The 26,343-nt window shown below is 41.1% G+C and overlaps 1 protein-coding gene and 1 long non-coding RNA gene across 2 annotated transcripts in view; one reads left to right on the top strand and one right to left on the bottom strand.

The window, feature by feature from the left end:
- The window catches only part of LOC111951855 (uncharacterized), a 69,650-nt gene extending 62,440 nt beyond the window's left edge, over positions 1-7,210 (top strand). The window contains exons 3-4 of the long non-coding RNA XR_002875650.2: positions 6,141-6,331; positions 6,578-7,210. This is a non-coding gene — a long non-coding RNA (uncharacterized lncRNA). The remainder of the gene's footprint in view (positions 1-6,140; positions 6,332-6,577) is intronic.
- Positions 7,211-9,686: 2,476 nt separating this feature from the next.
- bcl2l11 (BCL2 like 11) lies at positions 9,687-25,733 on the bottom strand. The gene is given in 5 exon segments (XM_070434989.1): positions 9,687-12,362; positions 20,602-20,735; positions 23,290-23,641; positions 23,643-23,658; positions 25,392-25,733. Coding segments are annotated over 5 exon segments (648 nt in total). The 5' UTR covers positions 25,409-25,733; the 3' UTR covers positions 9,687-12,233.
- Positions 25,734-26,343: the final 610 nt, after the last annotated feature.

Here is a 26,343-nt window from a genome sequence, read left to right as displayed (position 1 = left end):
CATTAGCTGCTGCCGAAGCAGCAGCTACTCTTCCTGGGGTCCAGCAAAATTAAGGCAGTTTATACAATTTTTAAAACATTACAATACATTCACAGATTTCACAACACACTGTGTGCCCTCAGGCCCCTACTAAACCACTACCGCATATCTACAGTACTAAATCCATGTGTATGTATAGTGCATATGTTATGGTGGGTGGTTGTGTGTGTGTGTGTGTGTGGTGTGTGTGTGTGTGTTGTGTGTGTAGTGTGTGTGTGTGTGTGTGTGTATGCATGTGTCTGTGCCAATGTTTGTGTTGCATCACAGTCCCCGCTGTTCCATAAGGTGTTTTTTTAATCTGTTTTTTAAAATCAAATTTTACTGCTTGCGTCAGTTACTTGATGTGGAATAGAGTTCCATGTAGCCATGGCTCTATGTAGTACTATGTGCCTCCCATAGTCTGTTCTGAACTTGGGGAATGTGAAGATACCTCTTGTGGCATGTCTTGTGGGGTATGCATGGGTGTCTGAGCTGTGTGCCAGTAGTTTAGACAGACAGCTCGGTGCATTCAACATGTCAATACCTCTCATAAATAAAAGTAGTGATGAAGTCAATCTCTCCTCCATTTTCAGCCATGAGAGATTGACATGCATATTATTAATATTAGCTCTCTGTGTACATCCAAGGGCCAGCTGTGCTGCCCTGTTCTGAGCCAATTGCAATTTTTTGTGGCAYCTGACCACACGACTGAACAGTAGTCAAGGTGCGACAAAACTAGGGCCTGTAGGACCTGCCTTGTCGATAGTGTTGTTAAGAGCATCGCTTTATTATAGACTTCTCCCCATCTTAGCTACTACTGCATCAATATGTTTTCACCATGACAGTTTACAATCTAGGGTTGCTCCAAGCAGTTTAGTCATCTCAACTTGCTCAATTTCCACATTATTTATTACAACATTTAGTTGAGATTTAGGGTTTAGTTATTTTTTTTTAGTTTTGGAAATATTTAGGGATAACATATTCCTTGCCACCCACTCTGAAACTAACTGCAGCGCTTTGTTGAGTGTTGCAGTCATTTCAGTCTCTGTAGTAGCTAACGTGTATAGTGTTGAGTCATCCGCATACATAGACACTCTGGCTTTACTCAAAGTCAGTGGCATGTCATTAGTAAAAATTGAAAAAAGCAAGGGCCTAAATAGCTACCCTGGGGAACTCCTGACTCTAGATTATATTTGAGAGGCTTCCATTGAAGAACACCCTCTGTGTTCTGTTAGACAAGTAACTCATTATCCACATTATAGCCTGTAGGACCTGTAGGACCTGTAGGACCATTATAGCCTGTAGAAGCTAAAACCTCATTTGGACGCCTTTCCTTCCAGTTCTCTGCTGCCTGCGACTGGAACGAATTGCAAAAATCTCTGAAGTTGGAGACTTTTATCTCCCTCAACAATTTAAAAATCTGCTATCCGAGAGCTAACCGATCGCTGCAGCTGTACATAGTCCATCTGTAAACTACCCACCCAATTTACCTACCTCACCCCATACTGCTTTTATTTATTTACTTTTCTGCTCTTTTGCACACCAGTACCATATCTCTTCTTGCACATGATCATCTGATGATTTATCACTCCAGTGTTAATCTGCTAAATTGTAATTATTCGATTTATTGCCTACCTCATGCCTTTTGCACAAATTGTATATAGATTCTCTTTTTCTACCATGTTATTGACTTGTTTATTGTTTACTCCATGTGTAACTCTGTGTTGTCTGTTCCACTGCTATGCTTTATCTTGGCCAGGTCGCAGTTGCAAATGAGAACTTGTTCTCAACTAGCCTACCTGGTTAATAAAGGTGAAATAAAATAAATAAAAAATAAAAATAGCAGGGGTATAAAGCCATAACACATACGTTTTTTCAGCAGCAGACTATGATCGATAATGTCAAAAGCTACACTGAAGTTTAACAAGACAGCCCCCACAATCATTTTATCATCAATTTCTCTCAGCCAATCATCAGTCTTTGTGTACGTGCTGTGCTGTTGAGTGTCCTTCCCTATAAGCATTCTGAAATTCTGTTGTCAATTTGTTTACTGTGAAATAGCATTGTATCTGGTCAACCACAATTTCTTCCAGAAGTTTACTAAGGGTTGGTAACAGGCTGATTGGTCGACTATTTGAGCCATAAAGGGAGCTTTACTATTCTTGGGTAGCGGAATGACTAGCTTCCTCCAGGCCTGAGGGCACACACTCTCTATTAGGCTTAACTTGAAGATGTGGCAAATAGGAGTGGAAAATTTTGTCTGCTGTTATCCTCAGTAATTTCCATCCAGATTGTCAGACCCGGTGGCTTGTCAATTGTTGATAGACAACAATAATTTTTTCACCTCTTCCACATTGACTTTACGGAATTCAAAAGTACAATTCTTGTCTTTCATAATTTGGTCCGATATAATTGGATGTATAGTGTCAGCGTTTGTTGCTGGCATGTTACGCCTAAGTTTGCTGATCTTGCCAATGAAAAAGCCATTCAAGTAGTTTGTAATATCAGTGGGCTTTGTGATGAATGAGCCATCTGATTCATTGAATGAAGGAGCCGAGTTGGCTTTTTTCCCAAATTTTTTATTTAAGGTGCCGCAAAGCTTTTTACTGTCATTCTTTATATAATTTATCTTTGTTTCATAGTGTAGTTTACTTTTATTTTTATTTAGTTTAGTCACATGATTTCTTAATTTGCAGCATGTTTGCCAATCAGTTGGGCTGCCAGACTTAATTGCCATACCTTTTGCCTCGTCCCTCAACCATACCATTTTTCAATTCCTCATCAATCCAAGGGGATTTAACAGTTTTTACAGTCATTTTCTTAATGGGTGTGTGCTTATTAGTAACTGGAATAAGTAGTTTTATAAATGTGTCAAGTGCAGCGTCTGGTTGCTCATCATTACACACCGCAGACCAGAAAATATTCTTTACATCATCAACATATGAATCGCTACACAACTTCTTGTATGACCTCTTATACACTATATTAGGCCCAGGCTTTTGAACTTTGGTTTACATAGGTATGGCTATTATATTGTGATCACTACATTCAATGGATTTGGATACTGCTTTAAAGCAAATATCTGCAGAATTAGTAAAGATGTGATTAATACATGTTAATGATTTAATTCCTGTGCTGTTTGTAACTACCCTGGTAGGTTGACTGACAACCTGATCCAGGTTGTAGGCACTGGTTACAKTTTGACATTTTTTCCTGAGTGGGCAGCTTGATGATAGCCAGTCAATATTTAAATCACCAAGAAAATATACTTTGTTATATCACATACATTATCTAGCATTTCACACATATTATCCAGATACTGACTGTTAGCACTTGGTGGTCTACAGCAGCTTCCCACAAGAATGGGCTTTAGGTGAGGCAGATGAACCTGTAGCCATATTACTTCAACAGTGTTTAACATTAGATCATCTCTAAGCTTTACAGGAATGTGGTTCTGAATATAGACCGCAACACTGCCTCCGTTGGCATTTCTGTCTTTTCGGCCGATATTATAACCATGTATTGCTACCATTGTATCATCAAAGGTATTATCTTAGTGAGTTTCAGAGATAGTCAGAATATGAACATCATCTGTTACAAGCAAGTTATTGATTTCATGGACCTTGTTTCTTAGGCTACATATGTTAATATGGGCTATTTTTAGCACTTTTCTGGGTTGCTTGATTGTTTTTAATGCTTTACTGGGAAGCTTATCAGAGGTAGACTTACACATGTTATTTACATTGAAGCTGATAGTGCAGGGTGAGCTGCATAAAGTGGTCTTTCTAGTGTTGCACACCGCCTCAGTGCTAACAGTGTAACTCTGGTTTATAGACTCATGATTACTGCTTACAATAGCTGTAGGATAAACAGATGTATTCGGTGCAATTAGGGGTACATAAATTAAATTACTTACATTGTGTTTGCCAATGCCCCTAAGATCACGTACATTTGATGCAGCATTATGACAACTCATTGTCACAATAGTAGGGATTAACTGAACTGGTCTTGGATCATTTACCAGTCATTGTTTCAACGCAGCCTTGAAATGCGTGGACAGAGTCCAGGAGCCAAGATGATTTGGATGGACTCCGTCATTCCTGTAGAGTATCTTCTGTTTCCAGAAGGTGTCAAAGTTATCAATAAAAGTGACTCTAGCAGAACTACAGTAGTCTTTTAGCCAAATGTGTAATGACAGTAGTCTGCTGAATCTTTCACACCCACGGCCCAACGATGGTACTGGACCTAAAATTATTGGGTGTTTTTTTTTGTCTTTTCATAATAAAATCTTTTTTTTCAACCTGCCGGGGCGACAGGTAGCCTAGTGGTTAAAGCATTGGACTAGTAACCAAAAGGTCGCAAGATCGAATCGCCGAGCTGACAAGGAATAAATCTGTAATTTTGCCCCTGAACAAGGCAGTTAACCCACTGTTCCTAGGCCATCATTGAAAATGAGAATTTGTTCTTAACTGACTTGCCTAGTTAAATAAAGGAAAAAAATAATACATTTTCAAATGTTCTGAGCTAGCCCTCCTGATGTTGTTTGACCCCACATGGACTACTACAGTGTCAGCTCCTGGCATCTGTGGTAGACCAGTTGGAAGCAGCCTTGTTATGTCCTGCACTCGTGCTTTTGGGTAGCACAGGGTTTTTGCCTTGGGGACCGAGATGTTTCTCACCATAGAGCTGCCTATGATGACAGCTGGTGATGTTGAATGGGCTGGTCTCTCAGGCAGCCTCATGGTCTGGTGAGCTGGGAGCTCTGAGGATCAGAACCCAGGACGAAGACGCAGGTACCTCCGGATTCGATCTTGATTGGTAAGCCACAAAGGACGAAGGCACCAGAACCTCTGGATTGAGGGCTGCAAAGCTGTTTCTGGTCTGTGTCAGTTCCGGGCTCAACATCTCCATGGAGACCCCGTTGCCAGAGGACGCGTATGAAGACATTTTCTGTATAGTTTTTTGGCCTTTTCCCCCAGCATTGTTCCAGCCATATCCGCGGCAACAGGAAGAATTAAGTCCTCCACAATAGTATGCGGCTTGCCTGTCCTAGCCACTCGGTAGCGCACCATATTAGACGCTTCTAGCCCCTTCTTATTAATGGTATCTGTTGCTTTTATACATGTCTTACTACTCGAAAGTTGTCTTTATTCTCGCACCAAAAACTACCGTGGCTTATTTTTCGAATTGTCATGTTTCGTTTCTAAACGTCTGCGCAAGAGTGAAGGTTTCCTGCGAGAGAGTAACTAGCTGTATTTGACATTGTGTTGTTATTTCACTGAACACTAGATGGTTTAATAATATTTTTGGCAGTGAAACAATGCTACTCAGGCGAGAAAAAAACCTCACTCAAATGTATAGCCCCGTTGGAAAATCTAATATTTTCAATGGTGAATCAAACGTGAATCACATTTTTATTTGGCATACTCCCGACGGCATTGCGCGTACCCCTGGCGGTACTATACGGTATATGGATTTTGAGAACCACATAAATAAATTGTCTGCTTGTGAAGTATAAACATCTAAATTACATGTATGATACATGATAACCATACATGATGACTACTCCATATTGCTAATTGATTTCATATAGTAGTAACCACAATTGGTCACCATATAAAAGGGTGTGTGTGAACACTTGTAAGGGAGAGGAAGAAATCAAAGAGCTCGTGGACAAGGGGCCTGTCAGAGAGGTCATCATGGGCCCCATCAAAGAGGTCAAAGAGGTGGGCATGGGCCTCATCAAAGCATGGGCTCCATTAAAGAGGTTAAAGAGGTGGGCATGGGCCCTGTCAAAGAGGTGGACATCAGAGAGAGGGAGGCAGACGGCAGGGAACTGTTGCGTCTTATGAAGTCTGGGCCATCGTCGTTGACCATGTGGTAAACAGAGGCCTTACCATGGCAGAGGGTGACAGATGAGTTCACATCAATCTGAAAAGATCAGTTGTCAATTTGATCATCACAACATTTTGCCAAGAAAACCATTAAGTCTGCAGGATATGCACCATGCTTACCATTATATTTACAGTAAATTACATATTGTAATGCATGTAAATTCACAAAACATGTTACAGTATTCTTACAGTATGATCTATTTACAGTATACTCTGTTTTACCCTCAGAATTGACAGAAGACCACATGGTGGTGGCCGTGGCTGTGTGCTGACCGACCAGCAGGAGTGGGCCGTGGTGGAAATGGTGAGGGCCAGGAATGTCCGAAATAAAGCATGCCATTGAGGAGAACGATGACACCGTTGTAAATGTGGTATCCATCAGCCGACCAACAATCGCCCGCCTTTTGAAGAGTCACCAGGTATCTATGAAACACATTTTCCTGGTGCCTTTTGAGAGAAACAATGACCGGGTGAAACAACTGCGGGCCGAGTATGTTCCGGAACAGCACTATATACTGTATTACTGTTACTATTTGATGCACATGCTACTTCACAATATCATATTGGAACTGTACTGTAAAAATAACTAACCAAATTATATTTTTAGAGGGTGATGGTGCTTTATGTTGCTGTGAACCATCACACGTATATCTTTGTTGATGAAGCAGGCTTCAACCTGGCGAAAACTCAGCGCCATGGGCGGAACCTCATTGGCCAACGGGTGACCGTCCAAGTGCCAGGTGGGGGAAACATCTCCATGTGTGCAGCTATCTCTGAAGACGGTGTGGTAGGACGTAGGCCATTACTTGGATCCTACAACGCTGCACACCTCATTGTGTAAATTGAGCAGGCCTGTCAAGGTGAAGGGGTCACCTATTTCATTGCGTTGGACAATGTTAGGTTTCACCATGCAGAGGTGGTTCAGTCATGGTATGGGCCCATCCCTGATTCGTAACTCTATATCTGCCCCCATACTCTCCTTTCCTCAACCCTATTGAGGATTAATTTTCAGCATGGAGGTGGAAGGTGTACGATCACCATCCCCATGAGCGTGCCACCCTCCTTCTGGCAAAAGTTTTTTCCTGCGGTGCATGAACAATGAGGACATTCACTGTGATGTGGATGAGAATTTATGGCCAAATGCTCAAGACAGGATTGATGCAAATTAATGTGTGCTAAATGTTAGGTTTTATTTTCATTCATTTAATTTGTTTCATTTAATTTCTTACATTTGATTACAGACAGTAAACCTATGTTGCAATTATATCTGAAATAAATAAATACAACATTTGCATGAATGATCGTAGAGGATGTCTTCATTGAGCACACCTTTGATTACACAGATAGATATTATGGAAATTATAGATTTTCTGTAATTTTTTGGGGGTAATGTAAGTATATTGTCTAATGTGAAAACTGTAATCTACTGTAATTTACAGTACTGTAGCATATTACCTTCAGCACTTCTAAGGGAAATTTGAAACACATATCTTGCATTGTTTGCTATTGGATTAACTGGTAGTTAAAACTAAATTGAAAAGATATCGTTGTGTTTTGGTGATTAAACCAATGTTCTTGTTCTATTACATTTCACAAACATATATTATAAATCAATGGTTGTGTGGTGAAAGATGTTTACGATCCAAATGAATGCACAATGAGAGGTTTCGAATGAAAGACTGGCAGCATTACAAGTGTGACCAGTTTGGATTTTGTACTATGAGTTGTGAAATATTTTATTTTTCTTTATTTAACTAGGCAAGTCAGTTAAGAACAAATTCTTATTTTCAATGACAGCCTAGGAACAGTGTAACTGCCTTGTTCAAGGGCAGAACGACAGATTTTTACCTTGTCAGCACGGGGATTCAATCTTGCAACCTTCCGGTTACAAGTCCAACGCTCTAACCACTAGGCTACCTAACCACTAGGCTACCTGTACCACATACTCGTGAAAATCACATACTCGTGAAGCAGCCACTGACTGGCTGAATATGGGATGCATAATTATCTTGGGTGGTTTGTGCCAAGTTGGGGAAGGTACCATACTTTCCGTGTCCTGCAGATGATCAGAGATAAGCATAGTCGCCACACAGAAGAAAAGAGTCCTCTTTTTACACGGTTACATAAATGAATAGTCTGCCCTATTTTCACTTGAACCAAAATAGAGACCGTTTTGAGAATTGATTTACACAAATGAAGACATATACAGTTGAAGACAGAAGTTTACATACACTTAGGTTGTAGTCATTAAAACTAGTTTTTCAACTACTCCACAAATTTCTTGTCAACAAACTATAGTTTTGGCAAGTCGGTTAGGACATCTACTTTGTGCATGGCACAAGTAATTTTTCCAACAATTGTTTACAGACAGATTATTTCACTTATAATTCACTGTATCACAACTCCAGTGGGTCAGAAGGCACAGTCAACTAAGTTGACTATGCCTTTAAACAGCTTGAAAAATTACAGAAAAGGATGTCATGGCTTTAGAAGCTGCTCATCATTTGAGTTAATTGGAGGTATACCTGTGGATGTATTTCAAGGCCTACCTTCAAACTCAGTGCCTCTTTGCTTGACATCATGGGAAAATCAATAGAAATCAGCCAAGACCTCAGATTTTTTTTTTCTGGTTCATCCTTGGGAGCAATTTCCAAACGCCCGAAGGTACCATGTTCATCTGTACAAACAATAGTACGCAAGTATTAACACCATGGGACCACACAGCCGTCATACCGCTCAGGAAGGAGACGCGTTCTGTCTCCTAGAGATGAACGGACTTTGGTGAGAAAAGTGAAAATCAATGAAGATGCTGGAGGAAACGGGTACAAAAGTATCTATATCTACAGTAAAACGAGTCCTATATCAACATAACCTGAAAGGCCACTCAGCAAGGAAGAAGCCACTGCTCCAAAACCGCCATAAAAAAGACAGACTACGGTTTGCAACTGCACATGGGGACAAAGATTGTACTTCTTGGAGAAATGTCCTCTGGTCTGATGAAACAAAAATAGAATTGTTTGGCCATAATGACCATTGTTATGTTTCCAGGAAAAAGGGGGATGCTTGCAAGCCGAAGAACACCATCCAAACCGTGAAGCACGGGGGTGGCAGCATTATGTTGTGGGGGTGCTTTGCTGCAGGAGGGACTGGTGCACTTCACAAAATAGATGGCATCATGAGGATGGAAGATTATGTGGATATATTGAAGCAACATCTCAAAACATCAGTCAGGAAGTTAAAGCTTGGTCACAAATGGGGCTTAAGTACAACAAAGTCAAGGTATTGGAGTGGCCATCACAAAGCCCTGACCTCAATTTTATAGAAAATTTGTGTGCAGAACAGAAAAAGCGTGTGCGAGCAAGGAGGCCTACAAACCTGACTCAGTTACACCAGCTCTGTCAGGAGGAATAGGCCAAAATTCACCCAATTTATTGTGGGAAGCTTGTGGAAGGCTACCCAAAACATTTGACCCAAGTTAAACAATTTAAAGGCAATGCTACCAAATACTAATTGAGTGTATGTGAACTTCTGACCCACTGTGAATGTGATGAAAGAAGTAAAAGCTTTTTACTAGGATTAAATGTCAGGAATTGTGAAAAACTGAGTTTAAATGTATTTGGCTAAGGTGTATGTAAACTTCCGACTTCAACTGTATGTAAAAGAACAGTTTGCGTAAAAAAGATAGTCACACTTTCTTTGAATTGCCTGTGACAAATTCATTATGACTGCAATATGTGTGGTTATAGTTATAGAACAATGACAGTGGCTTATTGATTTTCATGAAAAAGGATGTGGTTTAATCAACAATGAAAGAAAATTCCAGATTTTTTTAAAGATGAAAAAAGGCTTTTTACAGGCACAGCAGTATTGCACAATTGAAATCACAACATTGCAATCTTTCAGTGCAAATTAGAAAATATAAAAAATAACGACATTTTGCTACAAATGTACTGGGTCCTGTGAGTCAGATAGATCAATTTCTGTCTGTCTGCACAGAGTGCAAAAGGGTCCTGAACAGACTGAATTCTGGGTACAGTAATAATTGTGCAAGAGGTACAAACCTGCACTTCCTCCACCAAGATGACACTGGTGAAAATGTATGGATCCAACTTGGGAATTTTGATGTGTCTGGGGAAAATGCTATTCCTATTTATGGTCTCTACCCATTAAGATGGATGGACAGTATGGACCATGTCTTCACTCAACACATATATATCTAGAGTACATGGAACCATTGGCCGACTGTCGGAGAAGTTTCCATATCAGTTTCAGAAGGTGACAGTTCAGCTTTCAGTTGTTCTCTTGGAAAGCATCTCTAGACACGACTACATACACCCTTCTGAGATACAGTACTTTGAAATGAGGTTTTTGGTTTCATTTGGCAACACCAAAAAAGAATAGACAGTCATACAAGATATAAAACATGGCAGAGCAGTAAAATGTTGGTACCAAGAAAAACATGACAGAATGAAACACATCATGCACTTCTCAAAATTGGGTTTGCAGAAATGTCATCAAACAATACCATCAACCTTACATTTCATCTACATGGTCAGCAAAACATTTTTTTAAATAAATGTAAAAGGCAGATTTTTGGCAGATAAAACCTTGAATGAGCTGTAAGTGCTATGCTATTTTAAAGATAGGCTTTCATCATCACATGTTATACTGTCAACATGCAATTTCCTGGATAATGTTTATTGAACTGTGGGTGTGGAATAGGTTTTCACATCAAATACCAACAGACTGACAGATAGGAGCCATTGGAATCAAAAGGGTGACCAAGGTAGTTGGACTGAACCACACCAATACTGTACTTTACAATAGGAACCAACCAGCAAAATGACAGTATAATCAATCTTTGGGTCACATGAGGGACACATACAATGTAAAACCCATGGTGCAGAATGTGGTAACAATTAACATGTAACATCCAAAGTAACCCTACTTCACTTTCTTAAAATATATATATATATATATATATTTTTTTTAAACATTCATTCTACCACAGATCAGAAATACAAAAATGTTTCAAGAATTTTGTCAAGAACATTTGGTGGTTTTTCTCACTGTTTATCCATCTAAGTTCTCAAGCATTGTGAGTGATCCCACCCATTCAAACCTGTCTCTCTATGCCTGTTCCTCTGGCTAATGTCGGCTCAGAGTTTGGTTCTCTTCCAGCAAAGCTTCTATGAGCTTTTAATGACCTAGCAACACTGCACTAGACTTGTCTGGGCCAACATGAGTGTCAGCTGGGCTAACAAAGCACTGACAACAGCAGGTCCGAACCAGAGGCTAAATGATAACAGGAATTATGTTTGACAGCTGATAAGGGCGGGGGGAAACAAATGAGACAACAGTAAAGTACGTTGTTTCAAGAAGTTACATTGTTTGCCCTAATTCATGTAGATCTACTTTGATTTCATTATATCTCATTCTTTTAGGCATTGTAGTTGCTATCAAACGTTTTTTTTCTGTTCTCACAATGACTACTAACATCCATGCTATTGCTCTTAATACTGAATATGTTTGGAAAGGAAATACATTTTTTWAAATGGCATTTTCAGTTATTGCTCGAGGTTAATATACCTAAAGGGTTAATAAAAAGACTATTGGAGTGCACACTGAATCATTGTCTAAAACTACTGGACTTAAAAACACTTTCAATGGAGACTCTCCATTAAACAGACTTCATCTGGGTCCATGGAACCGACAATGGAACCGACTGCATCCAACCAGAATTGCAGGTTCGTTTTGGGAGGGAAATAGTGAGTTGCCATGAGGACCAGGAGGAACAGACACAGCGCAGACTCTACACATCTGACCATGGGTAAACTCACAAACACTTAGAAACAAACAAATACAGAGAAAGAAAATAGCGCAGTAGCAAAGAAAAAGAGAAGCTGTACAAGGTACATGTAACCTCCACAAAGCCTTATCCACACAGCGTTATCCCTGTGAGCGCTCCGCAATGGGACACTCCATCTTTGGTTCTTTGATTAGGCTCAGCTTTCCAGATCCGCGCAGGAAACATAGGTGCAAAATTCCAGGTGTTGTAGAATTTCCAAAGAAAGTATTCCCAAAGCATTACAGATTCCCTATCCCAATTTATGCTGGACCAGGGAATCCTGAGGCCATTCAAGGTCAAAAACCATCAAGACAAAGTTGTAAAGGTTCACATATGAAGGAGAGTCCATTCTGAAAATGTGACAATTTTACATATTCATATATGTATAGGGTCTATAACAGAATTCTCCCAGGTTCTACAGTATGTGCCTGCTGGGTGCTCCAGAGGATGGGATTGGGGCTTCTGTCTGTCAATCATCTTCTCCGCAGGATTATCTGTAATAGTCGTCCAATCAGAAGACCCATCCACAGTAGGAAGGCGGGCTCTTGGTGCATCTGCTGCAGGTTTCCCTGGGCAACCTGACCGTTTCCGCCTGCAAGGTGCTGTGGAGTACACAGAAAAGCAGCCGTGTTACATCCTCTTGTACATACAGTATAACCACTAAAGATACTACACAAACATAGAGCATCAACATTATTGCCACAACACACAGCGTAATAGCGCCACTCACCTTTTACTCCAGACATATGATTCAAACAAATTGCACTAATAAACAGATTTACCCTCCGTGAACCCATGGGGGTCTTGGCTGACCACCATAAAGACCCCTGCTGTGTATAGAAGACAGACAGCTGAGGTTTGCTGATAATACTGGACATGGCTGAGCTCAACTGTAGTCAGTGTGCCAGTCCTTTCATGACACACATGCAACCCTAACAAACACAGGAAGCAGGCCAACACAACTCAACATCCTGCCCCACCTCACCCCAAACCCTTGCTCCCTCTCCGGGTGTTAGGATCAGTGGGTTAACTCCACACTTAAGACCAGAGGCCCAGGCAATCAAATGAAACGTTCTTACATGTGTTGGCTCCTGTGAAACTGCCAGGATGTGCTTGTGTACAGTATGTGTGTTTGTTAATTATGTGTACACAGTATTGAATTATATAAGCACAATTGAGCATTAAATGAGCAACCAAGGTAAAAGTATTTACCCTTTCAATGGAGCGATGATCTGCTCTTCTGATCTTTGTGTCAACATTACTGTGTTGGGCAGAGGCCCGGCAAACTACCACACTAGAGCCTTGGGCTGAACTGAACCATCACACACGAACATACCAGGTTTACAACATGAGTCATACTTCTTAATGAGAAAAACAGGGCAGCAGCACGGTCATAAAAGCCATTCTATTAGGTCAGCTACTTCAGCTTCAGATGGAAGAGGTACTTGATGACCTAAACATAAATAGGGAAATATTTACTGTGAGATGAATGGAGAGATTAGGGAAGAGATTGAGCCATTCTATTAGGTCTTTAGCAGTGCACTTGGACTTGGCCAGGTCATAGGGTCCTGATAATGGTGGATGAATGGACTACTCCCTCCTCAGAGACAATTACCTCTGCAGACATGGCAAAGGGGAGATGAAAACAGGTGGCTGTCTTGGCCCGGCCATCACGTTGGCCTGAGGTCACTAGTTTGGCATGGCTCTTGCAATAAGCGTTGGTCATTTCCCCTGTGGCCTCTTTGGCAGAGGGGACTGAGGAAACACCAAGTCTGAGTTCTACAACTGTGCTGAAGTATGACTGGGGTATCACTCCATTAGTGAATCACTGCATGTGTGTGGATTCAGAGCAGCTTGGCAGGGAGCCATACAGTGCTGACATTTAGGAACTAATGCAAGGGGGATATYAACGCTTTGTTTTAGCTGAAATGAGTCATGCCAAGAACCACAAAAGCCTGGAGTGACTGTGAACAGTGTCTGAGGAAACAGGTGATGAGGAAGTGGACTTAAATGGAAGTGCATTAACCCCTCTGTAAGAAAGACAGAGCAGAACTGGGAACCTTGCAAGACCCCATTCACCTTAGGGCCAATAATGATAAGTTCATGAAAGAAATGGCAGACCGATGGCTTGGCTAGATATAAATGATTGCTCTGAAAGATTTAACAAGAACTTAAAACACGCTGTTGAAAGGTTGTTTGATTAGAACATACAGTGCATTCGAAAAGTATTCAGACCCCTTCACTTTATCCACATTTTGTTACATTACAGCCTTATTCTAACATCGATGAAAGTATTTTTTCCCTCATCAATCTACACACAGTACCCCATAATGACAAAGCAAAAACATTTTAAAAAACAACATTTTTTCACATGTATAAAAATACAAAAAAACTGAAATACCTTATTTACATACAGTTGAAGTTGGAAGTTTACATACACCTTAGCCAAATACATTTAAACTCMGTTTTTCACAATTCCTGACATTTATCCTAGTAAAAATTCCCTGTCTTAAGGTCAGTTAGGATCACCACTTTATTTTAAGTGTGAAATATCAGAATAATAGTAGAGAGAATGATTTATTTCAGCTTTTATTTCTTTCATCAYATTCCCAGTGGGTCGGAAGTTTACATACACCCAATTAGTATTTGGTAGCATTGCCTTTAAATTGTTTAACTTGGGTCAAATGTTTTGGGTAGCCTTCCACAAGCTTCCCACAATAAATTAACTTAACTTCCTGACTGATGTYTTGAGATGTTGCTTCAATATATCCACATAATTTTCCTTCGTCATGATGCCATCTATTTYGTGAAGTGCACCAGTCCCTCTTGCAGCAAAGCACCCCCAAAACATGATGTTGCCACCCCCGTACTTCACAGTTGGGATGGTGTTCTTCGGCTTGCAAGCTTTCCCCTTTTTCCTCCAAACATAACGATGGTCATTATGGCCAAAGAGTTCTATTTTTGTTTAATCAGTCCAGAAGAGAGGACATTTCTCCAAAAAGTACGATCTTTGTCCCCATGTGCAGTTGCAAACCGTAGTCTGTCTTTTTTATGGCGATTTTGGAGCAGTGGCTTCTTCCTTGCTGAGTGGCCTTTCAGGTTATGTCGATATAGGACTCGTTTTACTGTGGATATAGATACATTTGTACCTGTTTTCTCCATTATCTTCACACGGTCCTTTGCTGTCGTTCTGGGATTGATTTGCACTTTTCGCACCACAGTATGTGGAGACAGAACGCGTCTCCTTCCTGAGCGGTATGACGGCTGCGTGGTCCCATGGTGTTGGCTGATTTCTTTTGATTTTCCCATAATGTCAAGCAAAGAGGCACTGCGTTTGAAGGTAGGCCTTAAAATACATCCACAGGTACACCTCCAACTGACTCAAATGATGTCAATTAGCCTATCAGAAGCTTCTAAAGCCATGACATACTTTTCTGGAATTTTCCAAGCTGTTTAAAGACACAGTCAACTTAGTGTATGTAAACTTCTGACCCACTGGAATTGTGATACAGTGAATTATAAGTGAAATAATCTGTCTGTAAACAATTGTTGGGAAAATTACTTGTGTCATGCACAAAGATGTCCTAACCGACTTGCCAAAATTATTGTTTGTTAACAAGAAATTTGTGGAGTAGTTGAAAAACTAGTTTTAATGACTCCAACCTAAGTGTATGTAAACTTCCGACTTCAACTGTAAGTATTCAGAACCTTTACTCAGTACTTTGTTTTACTGAGATTATAATAGAATGAGAAAGAGGGAAGATATATGTACTTACTGTAAGCTTGACTAATTAAACCGTTCTAGGCAGTGGTTTCAACACAGGGTAAACACATAGACTTGATCCAGATATTTGGCCATTGTGTCCGAGGGTAAAACCTCTCTGGTGTGTATTATAGTATCGTGACTCAATGTTGCATTTTGTATTGCATTATATAACTAGTACACACAGTATGTAATCACACGCCACTTCACACCCTGAGGCATGCAACACGAGAGGCTGGCGTAATGCAAATCAACAGGTGAATGACCCCTTTAGTAATATGTTATTAGTTGTGTAAAACTGACTGAAGGAGGGGAGGTGGATCAACTTAAATATGGGATCAATCTAGCTTTCCCTTTAAGAATCATGTTTTTGGCAGTGATGACGTTAATACCCAAATTCACTGAATACTGACAGTTTCRCCCACAACCAGCTAATTGGTACAATATTACAAAACATTAACACAATTTGAAGTAGAAGACATGCAATTAAAGTGACTCGCTAATACGTTCGCAGATGTCTGCCTGCAATTGCTGCCTGAGGAAAAACAAAGTTGTCACTGATACTCATCGAATGTGTTTTTATTTGATTAAAACAAGTTATTATGCAGATGCTTAAAATAGTTTTTAAAACAGACAAACTTCTCTCTACCTCATTCTTCAAGACAAAGACTGCAGGTCCTAAAACAAAATAACATTGCGTCACAAATAAGAGGGTGCTTATTTGCGGCTTCCTACTGAAAATCCCTTTGAGGAACAAACCCAATTTAAAAATAAAATAGAAACTCCACAAAGTGAGCTGCCATGTGAATGCTCAGATAATTTGAGTGGCAAAATACAGACGTTAGTTATCTTAGAATAACAACATGTTTCTGTGGCCAGACATCTGCTTTGCATTAGCAGGGCGCTTGTCCTTTTGCGTCTCACACTGCTATCTGCCATATTCACCACTGGAGACGTCTCACACTGCCATCTGCCATATTCACCACTGGAGACGTCTCACACTGCCATCTGCCATATTCACCACTNACTGGAGACGTCTCACACTGCCATCTGCCATATTCACCACTGGAGACGTCTCACACTGCCATCTGCCATATTCACCACTGGAGACGTCTCACACTACCATCTGCCATATTCACCACTGGAGACGTCTCACACTACCATCTGCCATATTCACCACTGGAGACGTCTCACACTGCCATCTGCCATATTCACCACTGGAGACGTCTCACACTGCCATCTGCCATATTCACCACTGGAGACGTCTCACACTGCCATCTGCCATATTCACCACTGGAGACGTCTCACACTGCCATCTGCCATATTCACCACTGGAGACGTCTCACACTGCCATCTGCCATATTCACCACTGGAGACGTCTCACACTGCCATCTGCCTATTCACCAACTGGAGACGTCTCACACTACCATCTGCCATATTCACCACTGGAGACGTCTCACACTACCATCTGCCATATTCACCACTGGAGAGACGTCTCACCAGACCTGGGCTCAAATAGTACTTGGGATTTGTTCAAATACTTTAGCTGCGCTTGATTGAGCTGGCCTGGTGCATTAGAATTGCTCAAAAAGTGCAAACCCTGTCCATCTCGCACTCTGGAAAGGCTCAGTTAAACGTTCAAAGTGTTTGAAAGAAAACAAATGATTTGTGTACCTCTAGCAGGAGGAGTGCCCTGAATTAAAAGCCTCCTATATCAGCCCATAGGACAGAGCACCTACACATGAAAAGCTAACTTCACAGCGATGCAACCACTAAACACCAACACAAGCATCACAGAACCAGAGAAAGGGAGTATGGAGACACCCAAACCCACAACACACTCAAAGACTCAGTGGATCAACTCCACTCAGAAGTTCTTTCCAGCGCCTCACACAAAGCATGACAACCGTTGGAGCCTGGGTTCAAACTGACCCTGGGAGAAGATGACAAGGAGGGCCGGGGCGGGGCTGAGTGCGTCTCCATGGCGCTGGGTGAGTGAGGCCTGTAAAGGCAGACCAGTGGATAATTAGAGCCCACAGTGGGCTCCCTGAGAGCCTTAACCACAGGGCAGTCACGTAGTCCTGCAATTCTGCAACACAAACAATCACTCACTAACCAGCTCCACTGCCAGGTCATTGTAACCTGACACTTCCTCCTGTCAGTCTCAAACCCCGGGCTTGGCCTCTTTGACCTTGATCACACACTCAGACAGCCCTAAGAGTATTTTCCATGATGGCTATTAGGCAGAGAAGGAATGGGGTGTGTATGTGTGTGTGTGTGTGTGTGTGTGTGTGTGTGTGTGTGTGTGTGTGTGTGTGTGTGTGTGTGTGTGGCAAAACAAAACCTGGACATCGCTAGAGTAATGCAGGCCACTGGTCAGTTCTGTGGGTGGCCAGAGGCCATAGAGCCAATCAGAAGGAAGGACAGGGAAGTGTGACAGATGACACAGACCTGTGTGTCAGTAAACAAAGTGTGCAGGAGGGTTTTTGATTCACCTTACGTGACACCTGAAAACACACAAACACTTTGTCTACAATGAAATGACTCACTTTATAGTCACTAGCTAGGAAGTACTAGAGCTCATCCAGATACAATCATTATGACAGTTATTGGCAGTTGCCAATCTATACATAGAACTGTATGAAACACCTGCATTTGTCAGTAACACACAATGCAATAACCTGTAGAAAGTTATGTAATAGACAATTGTGACAGATGGGAGAAGTACAAGACAGCTCTAGATTCTAGAAAGGGACAGTCTTTCAGAATTCCTTTCCCTGATCGCAACCAAACACCTGAGACCAGAACATGGCACATAGAACACAATATGTTCTGCTTTTTATTGGGCTTTTTGTTCTCGAAATACATAAACCTCCCTCTATACAAGAGAGATATTTACATGTACGAAGCAAGCGCGCACACACACACACACACACACACACACACACACACACACACCCACACACACACACCACACACACACACACACACACACACACACACACACACACACACACACACACACACACACACACACACACACGAGAGAGAGAGAGGAGCGAAACCCTGTCTGTTCTACAGCCTCACCTGTTGAAAGGTGTGTAAATATTTACTTCTCCCCAGACACCCAGACGCCATTAGTAACACATTATTTATGGAAAATGCTTATGCACTCATTATAAATAAATATTTCTTCTTTTTTTGTGAGAAAATACAAAGTCCAGTCATCAGTTCATATTTGATTATACAGACAAACCTTCCCCTTTTATGGGTACTAGGCAGTGTCCCTTGGGGATGGTGATGAAGATAACAGAATAGAAATGTCCATGACAAGAACATCCCGGGGTTATGAACTGGCAAGAAAAACAGTTTTCAACAAATTCCATGCAGTCACATGGAAACTCCCTAAAATGCATGCAACATGCACTGTCAACAGCTTTCAAACAGATGTGGGGCAGCAAGTAGCCTAGCGTCTAAGAGCGTTGGGCCAGTAACCGAAAGGTCGCCGATTCGAATCCCTGAGCCGACTAGGTGACAAATCTTTCAATGTTCCTTTGAGTAAAGCACTGAACCCTAATTGCTCCTGTAAGTTGCTCTGGAAAAGAGTGTCTTCTAAATKACGTAAATGTTAAAAAACATTTTATGGGTCTTTCATATCAGCCAATTCAAGACTGCGCAGATGGAGAGTGACAAGAATGGAACATGGAAGAAGATTCCCTATAAACTAAAAATTCCCTAAAAAAAAATCCCAACAAAACTATTTGAGTATGATTAGTGTTCAAGTGTAAGATCTGAACAGAGTTATGAAATTAACCAGGAAATGGGTAACCCCGGGTAAGATGAATCACCACCTGACAGAGATTGTTTTAGCTACAAAGAGCATGTCCTGTAGCAGATGTAGGATCACTYTTTTGTTGCTGAGAATTTTCCTGGAAACTCAGAGCTTTGTGATATACATAAATTAACAAAAAACCTGCACTAGTAGGGTTATATTAGTGCTATTGCACTTTTCATGTAGCCTCTCTCTCTCTCGCTCTCTCTCCCTCCCTCCCGCTCTCTCTCTCTCGCTCTCCCTCCATCTCCCTCTCGCTCCCTCTCTCTCGCTCTCTCTCCATCTCCCTCTCTCTCTCTCTCTCCCTCCACACAACCTTTTCATGTCGGTGTTGAAGGTCGCCTCCTGCTGGGTGTGTCTTTGAACATTAGGCCGGTCGCGTAACAGCTGATACGTGATATTCACCCCTCCACGGCATATGTCATAGTGAGCTCACTGAAAATGATTAAGATATGCAAATACAATTATTTTGGTAACAACACATTATTCTTATGCACTGTATTATAAATAATGTTCTAAAGCCAGAGTGCCCTCAGTACATAAGAAATGAGAACACAGAATGCTAGGTCAAGGACACAAATAGAAATCATCTAGAATGGCACGTTGAACTGAGCACCTTATCAGCTCCATTTGATCCAGTGCAGTCCTTGACAGGGTTTGTAAATAAGGTGATGCAACCTCCAGAAATGTAAAGTAGCAAGAGAAATGTAAAGTAGCAAGAGAAAGAAACCAACTGCACAGGCAATTTCTTCAACGATGCTGTCATGATTTCGGCAGCAGGTCTGCGAAAACGCTTAAATTATTGACACTATCTAATCGGAAGATTAACTTTCCCTTGCACTGCAGTGACTACTGTGATCATCATTTATTTTTATTTTACCTTTATTTAACTAGGCAAGTCAGTGGGAACAGTGGGTTGCCTTGCAGAATGATTTTTACCTTGTCAGCTCGGGGATTCGACCTYGCAACCTTTCGGTTACTAGTCCAACGCTCTAACCACTAGGCTACCTGCCGCCCCAATTTGATCGTGATAGAATTATTTTTGCAGTGCCTGTGTATCGTATCCTATGAGAGTGGTTGACAGCCACAAACTCCCTTAGGGATATTTGAACTGAAGCTACCAATTCCCTGAAAGTGATTGTTTAATTCATTGTTTTCCCCCCCGAAACTACATATCATCAGGATATATGGGTCTCTTTTTAGGATCCTCCCGTCTGTAAGTCTTAGTGCTGGTGTAACTACTCACCGCATGTATGAAGAGGTTGTTAAACTCATCTCCAATGCGCTGAAGCTCCTGACCGATGAGTATCTCTGGCCGCATGTCCCCCGCAGTCGGTGGTGTGCGTGCTCTATAGGGCCGGAGGGGGTTGGGCCACACGTCTGGGGGACAAAGAACAAATGGCTCTCAGAACTCATTGGAACACAATCTAATAACAAAGACCAAGCTACAACAATACTAAGAGGAGTCCAGTATGACTCCCTGCTTATGTACTATAGTGTGGTTTAGTTATGAATGTGTTCTGATCTCTTGTTATGACTCACGTGTCATGAACCATATGTCTAATATTTCTCATATCCCTCAAGGGCCCTACAATATCAGTTGCACCATATGTTAATATGGAAACACTTTACTGCAAGTAGCCTGATATAATGGCTTTATATCACTGTCATAAAAGAGACATAACAATAACACATAGCACAGTGATAATTATTGACATGCTTCATGCACATGATAGTGTAAGACTATTGTTATGAAACGTTACCTTTTGTTATCTTATGACAATCTTATGAGTGTGTTTTAAAGGCTATTTGTCAAGAAACCTCAAGTAAAGTTGTCAAAATCTAAATGTAATTGAATGCACCAAAGGCATACTGTATATTACAGATACAGTATATATAGAGCAAGGATCATCAACCAGATTCAGCCGCGGGATGATTATTTCTTAAGCGGATGTTCGGGGTCCGGAAAAAATAATTACTAATAATTTGTAGTCGCCAAATTTACCACAAGAAGCCCAAACAGATATAATGTTTGACTAAAACATAATCATTTCGAACCTTGCTTACATTTGTATACGATCACATGTTTCTCTCGATTATGTGCGGGAATACTTGTGAACAGATTTCTAAAATTAAAATCACTTGGAGCTGAATTCCTGGTGTTTTTAGTCCATTATGTCCAACAATAAAAGAAAAATAAATGTAAAAAACCTTGTTTTTTTCATATTTGCTCACAAAACTTGGTGGGCCAAATAAAAACCACCCGTCAGTTGGGGAACGCTGACATAGACTATCAGATATTACACCAAACTTGTGGTTTTCTATACGTGTGCTAGGATCAATCATATCTGGTATTCAGAAAAGAAAGTCTGAGTCAAAAAACAGGTAAACAATTCCTCCCCAGCGTCTGTCTCCCTCAGGCAATAACAGGCGGTGGTAATAAAACTGGAGAACATTGATGTTATTCTCCACAAACAAACTCTTCAGACTTTATCTTAAGAAATGGCTTTGAGTGGGGCCCAATTATTGGCTTCCCAACATCAGAGATGGAAAAGTTGTTTCCAAACGGGTTCTTTGACTGTCCCCATAGGATAAACTTTTTGGGTTCCAAGTAGAACTCTCTGTGGAAAGCCTTCTATATAGAACCCAAAAGGGTTCTACCTGGAACCAAAGGGGTTCTACGTGGATCCAAAATAGGTTCTTCAATGGGTTAACCTATGGGGACAGCCAAAGAACCCTTTTAGGTTCTAGATAGCACCTTTTTTTTCTAAGAGTGTACCCATTAAAGGAAAATTCCACCGCAAAAATATATGTTGGTAGTGGTAACAGAGTGCATCATACTGGCTGTATTTAGAAAGTTATATATCTTGATATATATCTTGATTGTTGACATGCAAAATATTTTTGGACTATATCACCTACGGACTAATAAAACAAATACCAAAAGGAGTTTTCCTTTAAGAGTAGTCTCATTGGGATTAGAGATGTGTGTGCAACACAGATAGAGATGTGTCTGTCCCTCATATCAGCCGGCTCCTAAGGAGAATGAGCAGGGAGGAAGCCCTGTTTGCTGTTGACCAAAGACACAGAGGGCTATTTGACTGGCCTCTACTCCAATTCACTACATGTGGCCTCTACTCCAACTCACTACACGTGGCCTCTACTCCAACTCACTACACGTGGCCTCTACTCCAACTCACTATATGTGGCCTCTACTCCAACTCAAGACATGTGGTTAAATAAAAGTACACAGGTGAATTAGGCTGCTCAATCACATATATTATGCACGATGGGGCCAAAAAACAGTGCCTGTTTGTCCCAGTGTATTTCCTTTTGCTTGTCTTCTATGGCCACTGGCTTTGTCAGGGCATGTTATTGAGGTCGAGTGTAAATCTGGGTGCACGTACAGGTGCCATTAACAAACACATGCGCATGCATGTTTTGCTATCACGCACACTCCTTGGTGGCTTGTTATGACACAACTCAGTAAACGCAGTGCAGATACTGATCTAAAAAAACTTCCTGCTGAGGTTGAATCCAACTATTGGCTCATCGTCACGTTATACAGGAGTCTCGACCCATGCAGATATCGTAATGACTACGGTATTCAAGTAAATATAACTACAGACATTACAAACAACCCAAGGTCCAATTAGCGCGCAATAATCCAAGACGCATCCGTACATAATAGCCCGCCATCCTCCCCCCATATCAATAAATACGATACAGTATCAATGGTCCTTAGTACATTGTAATAGTCAGGGGACGTCGTCAAATGGTGTGAGTTAAGTGTATAAAACAAGTGTACTTTCTGATTGCCACAAGGGCAGCGTAAATAGTTTATCATGTGCGCAATGCCATGCCTCGAAGCCAGCGCTCTGAATTGTGAGTAACAATTTTATTTGTGCGACACCAGCAAGTGTGCGTGCCTTACCATAATCTCGCCGGGTCTCCAGTGCTCTAGACATGCGCTGCAGTGCGTGGGTAATGACTTGGCTAGATGGGCTCGGAGTCTGTGTCGACTTGTTATCTTTCAATAGCGGGGAGCTTGGAATAGAATCGCTGTCGAACGAAAAATATCCACTGGAGGACCTGGACAGTGTTCTGAACACTGGCGACCTCGACTGGAAACCAAGCAGACTATTCGGAATCATTATTCCTCCCCGTGACTGCTGGTCCCCTTCGCAGGACTGGGGGTTGTCAGACGGTTCGGCACGAGAGGCTGCTCCGCCACCGGGATGCGACTCTCCGCTTTTCCCTCTCTCAATTAGGGTGGTCGTGCCATTTGGACCGATTTTGTAGTCTGTAGGATAGATCAAGTATCAGAGTTAGGCTATTTTTTTATATATATATATATATATATATATATTTTGTCCGTGCATTGTCATTATTTGTTGGAGATTTCCTCTCCTGGAATCAAAAATCTAAAACAGACATAATTTCTAGAAAACGTAGGTTAATTAAACAAAACGCGCATGGCTAAATATCCCGCAGGGTCGAGTCCAGTGTATCCAAGTTTTTGAGTCGGCCGTAACTTCTTCTTCCTCTATACGTACCTCCATTGTTTGTACAGAAGTGCTGATTGCAGCATTTATAGCAGGGAAAAACATTTGGCATGAAAATACAAGCCGTAGTAACTGCGTCACAACCCAATCTCCAAGCCAAGTTAACTTCTTCGATCCGAAATGAAAGTTGTGAATAGCCTATTGTGGATCCACATGAAAAATCTAGTTATAGTCATGTTTTCGAAACTAATCTGATCGTTACTTGTATTCCATACTCGAATTGGTTCCAAATTGCGCATGAAGGACCGCAGACAGAGTACACTTTTTCACTATTATGCCTATAGGCTATCTGTCGACTTTATAATACTTTATATAATACTTTCAGTAGCCTACTATATCACAAATACTTACTCATATCAAACACATTCAAAGTTAAATCGAAAGCCACATTTTAGAGACAACCAAAACGCTGAGTCAGAAAACGAACAATAGAGTACAAGCACATCAAGCAGTTTCTTGCTGGAGAGTCTGCACACATTTGTTATGAAAAGTTCTCTACGAACATGTGTTGAAAGCAGACCTGATTGGATTAGAGCCTTTGTGACTGGCAGGCAATTGGATTAGCTAAATGAAACGCATCCAAAATCATAGGCTAGCCTACTGGTCCATTATCGCCACCCACAGGTTGCAGTAGTAGCCTCTCTTTTTTATTTTGTCTTGAAAATGGAAATACATGTTGACCCCTTGCCTATATATCACTGAATCACCTGAGAACAGGAGTCCCATTGTCGTTCAACTTCAACAGGTGATTAATTTATTGCTGGATCGTCTGAGAAGAATGAGGGTAGGTTAATGTGGAAAACAAAAGGGAAACAAACAGGYACCTTTCATCCCTATCTTCAAAATAAAACTGCCTATTGGCGTATTATAGGCTATATAATGTCATGCATCGCACTGTAACCGAGAATAAAGTAGACCAATAGGCCTACAAAAATATCGCAGTTTAAATCTCAGGCAGCAGTTGAATTTTTTTTGTCCAACGCGTCTAGTGTTTCAAGGTTTTCTAGGACGATGATAATAGGCTACTAAAGATCATCAGGAACGATTGACATCGGTTAAGATCGTATAATTCTCACACGCTAAACCGCTGTGCAGACACGGGGGTGGACTTCATCAAAACAAGTACGAACTTTCTCCAATTAATTTCAAAGCGCTGTCGCGGCGAGGCGTGCGGTGTGAGCGGAATAAGATACTTTTGTTGCATTACGAAAACACATGATATAGTAGCCTACAAAGTAAATGCATTTAGACAAGACACCATAGTTCTCTAAMAAACAATTAATTAGGCATATGAGGCTATCTTGGATATTCTTCTCAGAATCACGGTTTTCTTGACAACTGAGTGAAGTCTAAAGTTGGGAGAACCGCGGTGCAATTTTCTGTTACATTGTCTATTCTTAGTCTACTGCAATTATAGCCTTTTTAAAAACAGTAAATGCATGCGATATCCTGATGTTCATTTTGCACTCACCTGGACGAATCGGACATGTCCTAAACCGCTTTAGTAGCGGGACATAAGAGTTGTCAATAACAGTAAAATATCTGAAAATCCACTTTTGAACTTCTCACACCTCCAAAACGCAAAAGATTAGAGCCCACACAGTGTCTTTTTAATCAGAAAACGACGATGTCAACATCGAAAGAATAGTGGTTCCGCCTTGTAAAAACAGATCCTTCAAAATATAGGTTGGGTGAAGGAAGGGAAAAAGCGTTCGACTCTTTTGTCTCCGGTGTGGATATCTCAGCTGGGGATACTTCCTTGCTGTAGCAGCTCACTCGCAACTGATAGAAAAAGTTGAAACGTCTGGTCTGTGTCAAGAGTGGGGTGACGCCTGTGTGCCATCCTCCGCCTCTTGACCCGCCTACTCTTTCAATGGGTGGGATCTCAGCCTCCTTTCAAAGCATCCTTTCAAGTGTCCAGAAAAACCTTCTCTCCCTCTTCCTCTATTTAGCCTAGAAAAACCTTCTCTCCCTCTTCCTCTATTTAGCCTATCTATCGATCCTGCTCCTGGTCACTGTTAACCTACTCTTGTTTCCATGTTGATATTAACATGAGTATATTACCATAGTATGAATACATCTGCTATCAGTCACTTTTCAGCCTTGTTTACACTGCTACTATTTGCTATTATTTACTATTATTATATATCCTGCAACCAGTCACTTTCTCCCAATCCCCACCTACATGTACATATCTACCTCAACTACTCCAGTATCCCCGCACACTACATTTGGTACGGACACTGACCCTGTATATACTGTAGCTTACAATCTCCTGTTTTATATTTCTTCCTTTCTTATTTATAGTGTTTTTCTAGTTCTACTGTTTTGATATTGAATACTGTATCATTGGGAAGGGCTCACAAGTTAAGCATTTCACTGTACTTGTGCATGTCACAAATAATTCTTGATAAAACTTGAAA

The sequence above is a fragment of the Salvelinus sp. IW2-2015 genome, linkage group LG25 (genome assembly GCF_002910315.2).
Source record: "Salvelinus sp. IW2-2015 linkage group LG25, ASM291031v2, whole genome shotgun sequence".
NCBI classification, from domain to species: Eukaryota; Metazoa; Chordata; class Actinopteri; order Salmoniformes; family Salmonidae; genus Salvelinus; species Salvelinus sp. IW2-2015.
The sequence above is the reverse complement of the archived record's forward strand: the minus strand, read 5'-3'. Positions and strand labels throughout refer to the sequence as shown.